This window comes from Eulemur rufifrons, chromosome 16 (genome assembly GCF_041146395.1).
Source record: "Eulemur rufifrons isolate Redbay chromosome 16, OSU_ERuf_1, whole genome shotgun sequence".
Classification (NCBI taxonomy): Eukaryota; Metazoa; Chordata; class Mammalia; order Primates; family Lemuridae; genus Eulemur; species Eulemur rufifrons.
In genome coordinates, this window is record NC_090998.1 from 10,075,284 (window position 1) to 10,083,385 (window position 8,102).

The window sequence follows — 8,102 nt, forward strand, 5'->3', positions numbered from 1 at the left end:
CAAAATAACTAAAGGAAATTTTAAAATGAGGATGCTACTTATTAAAGGCATAAATGTGAAATATCTGTATTTCTTTATGACTTCAAAACCAAACAATACAAAATATGATAGAAAGAAATTAAAGAAAATCTAATACATTGTTGGATATAGCATGATATCGATTGGAAAAGTTAACTTTATATAGAATCTTTGAATATGACTTTAAAGAATAATGTAGTCCCAAACATAATTGCAGGAGAGATATTTCCAATAGCTGCTATTGAGATGTCATGTAGATAGCATAAATTTCATCTATTTAAAGTGTATAAATCAGTTAATTTTAGTATATTTACAGTTACAACCAAATTACTTCCAAAATTTGGAAAATTTTCATCACCCAAAAAATATAACAATTAGTGGTCACATTCTAGTCCAACCTTCCCTTTGCCTTTGACAATGACTATTCCCTTTTTAATCTCTAAGAGTTCACCCATTCTTGATATTCATATAGACAGATTCGCATAACATGCAATTTTTAGAACACATGAATGCCACAAGTAGAATGTTGAACAAAAAAAAAAAAAAAACAAAAAGACAGACACAAAAGCAATGATATTCTGTTCTTTCTGGTATGTGTATTATACTACAAATATTATTTTTGAATATATCTTCAATATTAAACAAATTAAAATTCATTGACTTATGCAATCATAATGTTATTTCCATTTCAGAAAATATAATATTACCTGGCTGATGCCAAACTCAAGTGCTTTACTTCTAAAGCTCATGCTTACAAATATATGTTTTATTAGATCCACATCCACTTGATTGAAGGCTGAGTGAGTCTAGCGCAGCACAGTGATGTTTACCATGTATTGTTTCCTCTATTCTGTAATGAAGAAAAATTCATACATCTTTTATATTTTATGGGGACAATTCATGAAACAACAGGATTTTTCACATTCTTTAAGGAAAGGATTTTATCATTTAATCACATTTTAATGTAATGTTATTAAGAGTTGGTTATTATGAAAACTAAACACAGTTGAATACTGTACCTCAAACTACAGAAAATAAAACCACCAATAAACGGAAACAAGTGTTGTTCATTCTTTAATATTTATATCAGTATGTCACTAACTTTCTACATCTTTATCATGTCTTTAATTCAACTTAAACATCCTCATATCATTCTCCTGAATTTTTCCATTTATAGTTTTTTCTACTATATCCCACCATTCAAAAAAACTTACTTAGGTTTGAAAGTTGAGCCATTTATTGACACCCATGGGTGATGGCTGCTGTTACGAAGGACTCCAATCCATGCTTGCTTTGAAAGGGAGCCCAGAAATTTCTACAGAAATATAAATATTGTATATTTTAATAATTATTGAATATTTAACAATTTTTAACGTGCCAGTAGTGTGTTCTTTCATTGGATCTATGACTGTCAAAATAAAATTACTCTTTTAAGTAATATTAAAGTTGAAAACCCCTTTATATAATGCTAAGAAGTTTCACAAACATGCTAATTTTCATTTAAAATGAACTCTTAAATATTTATACTTAGTAGTATCATCCTTTTTCTTATGTTAATGAAGAAAATTATGACCCATGTAATTTAATAGTAACCAATATTGACAAAACTAATATAAATGAATTTAAATAACTTTCAAGATGCTGTACATCCATTTCTCCTGCTGATAATATTAAATCAATGTAATATTAAATAAATGTATATTTCTACATTTCTGAGATTTGGGGGTTTAGTAGGGAATTAAAAGAGCTGCCATTCAGGAAATAAATGATATATAAGCCAAAATATGCTTTTCTGGGCACCACACCATTCTTTAGCTAAGCCCCCAGTTTTGTCTGTTGGTACTGGTTGAACACCAGTTGTCCAAATCCGGTGCTTCCCCTTATTATATACAATCATAAATTCTGGAACTTATGAAAAGTACAAGCAAGTAGACTCTGAAAGTTGGAAAGAGAAAGGTGGAGTGGTTTGGGTCTCTGGGATCAGGGATCAACACACTACCTGGGAATCTTAAGTCTCCACCCAACAGAAGAAAGTGACCTCGGCCTCCTGGTTCCCAGCACCCACCTTGGCAATGAGAGGTGCCTCAGGTAAGCTCATTCCCCCTCTGTACTGAGAGGGAGTCCTGCCAGCAACACCAGCAAGGCTGGCACCACCAGCAAGGGTGATCTATCAGGAGACCTGCTAACAGTAAGTAGCCAGAGGAAGTGCTTCTGTCCCCACCAAGACACACCAGGGTAGATGTGGCTGAGGGGGACCAGCAAAGGAATCCCATGACTACAAGTGCTCCATCCGGGAAGCCTCTGTGTCCCTCAGACATGAGACTCACAGTTCACTGCATTAATACGAATGAACGAAGAGTGACATCAAAGTGCATACTATATGATTCAATTTATAAAAATTGAAAAACACATAAAGTTTATTGTAATATTAACAGTCAGGGCAGTGGTTTGAGGCCGAGGTAGGAGAAGTGTTGAGGGTATGAGCATGGACCGGGCTCCTGGGACTGGAAAGGCCTATTTTGTGATCTGACTTGTATTACAGGAGTCCATTCACTTTGTGACCAATGTGCACAATCATGATGTGATTGTATCTAGTACAATTAAATAGCAAAATTCAATTTAGAATAAAAGCATTTATAGAAGCATGGTTTTCCATAAATAACAAGACTTGGTAATAACTAAATGAGCATTAGCAGTGTATTAATTGAAATAAATTATTGTGAATTGAAACAACAAAATATTATATAGACCTGAAGATAAGGAAACTAAAATTGTACAATATGATGAATTCCACAAAATCATATTGAATGCAATAAGCTTCTTATAAAGTACTTAAAACATTTAACGCCTTACCATTTCTTCTTCATTATCTATGTAAAGCAGGTTAGAGTTGTTAGAAGCACAGGCCGTCACACTCTCATCCCAAGTTTTCCATTCCTTACTAATGTAATAACAATTGGCGGAATATGTGAACCACTCCTCTGGACAATGACTGCAATTACATGCTGAGGAAAAATTATGAATTACTATTTGGACAAAACATGAATTTTTAAAACCAAAATTAATGTATTTTCAAAGGTATAGAAATACATGTGCATATCTTTGCATCCTCAAAAGCTGGTAAATATAAAAAATCCCACTCATACAACGAAAAGGGTCAGTCTCTCATCCCTTAATTATGTTGTCACATAAAGCAAAATATGAAACATAAATCTACCTAGCCCATGTCTGGAAAGTCACTTAACAAAACCACTTTTTTGGAATAGAAAAATTATTTGACTTTTATTATATGATAACAGTAGTAATTTGAGTCAAATAGCAAAAAGAGGTATAATGATTTCACAAGATTGATTCTTCCTGAAGAAAATGGTATGCCCTCCTTAATCATTATTTATGAGTGTTTATTGCCCAATATCCTAATTTATTTACCCCAAAAATATTGATTTTAATTTTTGCATAGCCAAAGACAGATATAAAATTAAAATGATTAATATCAGTACCTTTCTGAGCTTTTACTGTCTGGGAAGAATCATTGTGTTTCTGAGTGACTGTAGCAAAAAAAATGAAAGAAATCCTTATTAAAAATTAGTATCTAAGTCATAATAATTTTAGTTCTTGTTTTAAAATTGGTATATCAGTTAGGATTAGAATTATCTTGAGTAAAATTGATTTGATCAAGAAAAACTTAATAAAGTAGTGAAGGTTTTGGGAAAAATAACCTTCCAAAGCCTGCAAAACTGACCATCACCACTTCTGTCTACTTTGTATGTTACAATACAGTAAGTATATGATTTTTCCACTTTCAAACACTAATTTCTATTTCTAGGTAAGCTTTTGAAGTCTCCTAAAATGTGTCTTTGAGTTATGAAATTTGCATATCCATATAATTAAAAGCAAAGACGTCTGCAATTATTGTTTATACCTTAAAAAAATCAGAATAACTATTCCTCATTTAGTTCAAAACATACTCATACTGTTAAAATCAGAATACTATTCTCCGTTATTATGAAATGTTTAGAGGCACTTCCAATCATTAAGAGGAAAAGTTCCCTTTTATTCTCGGAAACATACTTACAGGGAATGACAGGTTTTATTACCACCGACATTAAGACAAGACAGATGATTCCCAGGATCCCAGCAATGAGCTTCTCTGGAGGTAATAGTAAATCTGCAGGGAGAGAAACAGAAACACTGAGAAAGGAGAGACAGAGATGGTTGGTTAGAATATTTTGATACACGAGACCCCACATCCACAGGGAATCAAAGATAAACTTGGACCCCAAACCCACATCTACCATAGCAATCTTTCTCTCAGAATATACCATTGCATTTTTCAGTAAATTTAGTGCTCTCTGAGTTGTGGGACTAAGACTGCAAATTTCAACAATGTGGGAGTAACATTTGTCCACATATTTCATATTAAAATACCGTATCTCAACTTAGAGCTCTGGTCTGCATGAATTAAAATATGTGGACATATCATGCTCTTTCTCCACACCCCTGAACCCCAACTACACATCCTAAAACAATTGAAATGAGGAGCTATTAAGTGTTTTACCTTTGCAGCGGTAAGATTTGTCATCCCCTCGAAGATCCTTAGCAGCATTTTGAAGGTTTAATTCAGCATAGGTTATTTCCTGTTCGGTTTCTAAAATGGAGCTTTTAGTGTCCTTAGATTTCATTTGCTGCCTCTTTGGGTTTTTGGGCAGATTCATTTCAGAGTAGATTACTCTTTGGTTATCCATCTCTGCTGCTATGTGATCTCCGACTGTGCTCTGTGATACCTGGACTTCAGAAGTGAAATGGTTTATATAATGGCAAGATCCCGAGTACAGTCAAAATGGATGAGGTAGAGAGTAGGTATTTGTTCTCATTTTGCATTGAAGAATCTAAAGTTCTCTCTCTAAGTTCCTTAGAGCTTAAACAAGTGTCTTAGGGTAAAATATTTGTAAAAGATTTTCTATATTTGTCTAAATATAATTGCTGGAATAATGAAAATCAATAAATTAGCAAGGAATAAAGAAATCCATGAACAAAAATATATTTATTAAAGTCTGATTGCAAAGATATATTTTTACATCAATATAATGCCTGTATTGAAAATTAAAATGTTGTATTAGAAAAATGTATGCACTGATTTATGATAATTTCCAAAGCCAATAATGGCAAAGAGTGAATGATCTTAAAATGGAGAACAGGAAAATTGACATTTATTATTCTTTTATACTAAATTGCTTTTATTTTGTAGTTTACACTTATTTATTAAAATGAATTCAGGGTTATCAAGTGGTCTTCTGCTTGAATGGATGAAGGCTTCTGGAAATCATTAAAATATTTAGAATATTTTATATATTGGAAAATGTACATGACACAATAAGCTTATGCATAACCTAAACAGTATTAGAAACACTACAAAAAATTTGTATTGGCAATTGATTCTATTGCTAAAATATAAAACCATAGACATAAATAAAAATGGAAACTATCTATGGAAGAACATTTTTGTTTCAAACTTTCAGAAAGATATTATGTTTGTCAAGATCAATAAAGGTCACTTTGAGTGGGTATTTGTAATAATTCATATAACGTAATGTAATACTTTAGTCAGTGGGCTCTGGAGTCAGTGAGATCTGGAATTAATTTTGGCTTTGCAATTCATAATATGTGACCTTTCGAAAGTTACTATCTATAACCTAGTCTGTTAGTCTAAAGTGGGAAAAAGACCATGCAAAATATAAGAAATGTCAAATGTCTACTGCTCAAACTGGCACATAAAATTCTCTGTCAATATTAGCTATTATTCACAACTGATGTTATTGTTTCTCATTTATGTCATTTAAACCATGGAAAATAGATCATTAGAAAAGTCTCTTATATTGATATGGTACATCTTTTTTGCATTATTTGATAAATTTGTAAAAAGTCTTTTGATTGTTTATAACTAAGTTCAGCAGTTATATTATTTTCCTTGTCCTGATTTTAATAAAAAATTTTTAAAAATGATTTATTTTACTATAAATGTATGAAGAATTATGGTTGGCTTTCATCATTAAAGAAATTTCTTTAATTTTTCATAATGCCTGAGCTAAATATAAATTATTATGTTATTATACAATGATATGCAATGTAATGATTACAAATCCAAATTTAATTGTTCACTGTCATGATGTCTAGGGGTTTCACTTAAATTATGTTTGCTAACTCACCCAGATATATCAATATGTTTATGTGTTCTTGAGTAGGTCTCCTGAGGCTGTTGCAAATTTAGGAATTTTCTAACGTATTTCATATTTTAGGTTATTACCCTGAATCTTCATATAAAGAAATCAATTTCCACTTTAATTTTATTATAGATTAATTGTATCTCAGTTGCATCACATATAGTACTTGGAACCTTCCACTGAAAGAGATAGACTAATTGAGAGACAGACAGTAGCAACACATACCTTTTGTCCCCAGAAAGTTGTCCATCCTTTAGTGCAGAGGCCAAGTTACTCTCATAAAAATCCCTGTGGTAGCTGGGAAACAAAACGTAAAATTTCAAGGCATAAATCCAGGATAAGAACAAACAATGTCTGTGACCTTCACAGAGTGCCCTGTGAAGGCTCAGAGTGAGTTAAGAGTGGAAAAAGCAGATTTCTCATCACTGTGTCACTGAAGGTCTGAACAGGAAATTGTCACACATGGGCTACTTTGAAATCAGTTTATCTCGTCACACACCTCCAAAATATAGGAGACTTTGGGCTCCTATTGCAAGGACAAAGTAGAATTCTAAAATGTGTCATTTAGTTTGTCCATTTTAACAGCCAATGAGAAGCTACTTTCGTATTTTACGAGATATGGAGGGGGGAAGACTTGACTACACATGCAGTTAACCTTTTCTCATCTCAATCACAAATTTGCCAACTTAACTTTTAAGAAGTGTCTTAGATGTTTAAGCCCCACTTTTACATAGGTTGCTAAATCTTAACATTCCATACATTTTATTAGTATCATTATCATTATCTATTATGATGGAAAAGAATTCTAAAACTCATAATAACATTATCAAGAGATACTTACTAACATTTGTCATTAATTATTCTGAGAAATTACTACAGTTTCACCTTATTGTAGCTGGCACAAAATCAGTCATGCCAGACTTATCTTCTCGATTTCTCTTCTTCAGGGCTTAAATTCTTGCATTTAATTTTATTTTTTAAACATATTTAATTTTCCAATTTCCATTAATGAAAATAAATGTCTCTGAGAAGGATAAAACATTAATCGATTTTTAAATAGATCAGCATGCCATAGATTAAAATATTAAATAACTATTTATTATAGTGTTCATTGATTCATTCTCCATCATGACTAATTATCTATATTTTAATGAAAATATTTGTTTTACATGATTAAGAGCTGAGTCTTAGTAAGAAGAGGGACAAAAGAAATTTCAAAAATATTTCCCCTAAGTAGAAAATAGTGAGAACAAAAACAAAGATAGACTTTTAATCCAAAAGTTAAAGGACACACGAACATCAAGACAAAAACTTTAGGGGGGAGTGGGGCAAGATGGAGAACTAGAAACAGCCCATGCACGCTGCCTTCAAAAAACAGGATGGAAAGTTACAGGCAGATGCCTACATACAGGGGGCTTTTCTTGGAAAGGACACTGTAAAACTTGCAAGAAGTAATGCGAGATAGTCAGATTGAAGGAGAAGGTGACAGACCAATTCATTCTGCAAGATCAAAGAGAACTTTGGAGTAGCATCTAAACCTGGAGAAGAACAGGAGGAGAGAACCCTGGGGCTCCATACTCATGCAACAGGCATCACAGCTGGAGCTGTGAGGCAGATTCTTCCATCACTGCAGACCTCTGGACTGATCAGGGAGCTTCTCAGAGTCTGCACAGAGACATTGCACTGAAGAATGAGCTCAGATGGCATCTCATAGCTGCTGAATCAGAGTTTCTGCAGCTGATGTCACTCTAAACTTTCAGGTGTAGGCACCAAATCTACACGGGGCTTGGCTTTCGGGTAGTAACCTTCACTGCACACTTGCTGGGATGGGGAATGAGTGGGCAGAGAGTACAGTGCCCCATG

The 8,102-nt window shown here is 33.1% G+C and overlaps 1 protein-coding gene across 1 annotated transcript; it reads right to left on the reverse strand.

Moving 5' to 3' along the window:
- Positions 1 to 756: 756 nt before the first annotated feature.
- LOC138396302 (NKG2-A/NKG2-B type II integral membrane protein-like) lies at positions 757 to 4,763 on the reverse strand. Its single transcript, XM_069489440.1, has 6 exons — positions 4,577 to 4,763; positions 4,094 to 4,186; positions 3,519 to 3,566; positions 2,872 to 3,023; positions 1,233 to 1,333; positions 757 to 868 (listed from the first exon to the last, which is right to left on the reverse strand). Exons 1-6 carry the CDS (start codon positions 4,761 to 4,763, stop codon positions 757 to 759), a joined length of 693 nt encoding a protein of 230 aa, XP_069345541.1.
- Positions 4,764 to 8,102: the final 3,339 nt, after the last annotated feature.

Bases quoted from the DNA above. Each gene is read 5' to 3' on its own strand.
- LOC138396302 (XM_069489440.1), bottom strand. From the start codon at position 4,763: ATGGATAACCAAAGAGTAATCTACTCTGAAATGAATCTGCCCAAAAAC. The intron at 4,187-4,576 runs GTAAAACACTTA...CTCTCCCTGCAG, and splicing joins CAAATCTTACCGCTGCAAAG to ATTTACTATTACCTCCAGAG. The intron at 3,024-3,518 runs GTACTGATATTA...ATTTTTCCTCAG, and splicing joins GACAGTAAAAGCTCAGAAAG to CATGTAATTGCAGTCATTGT.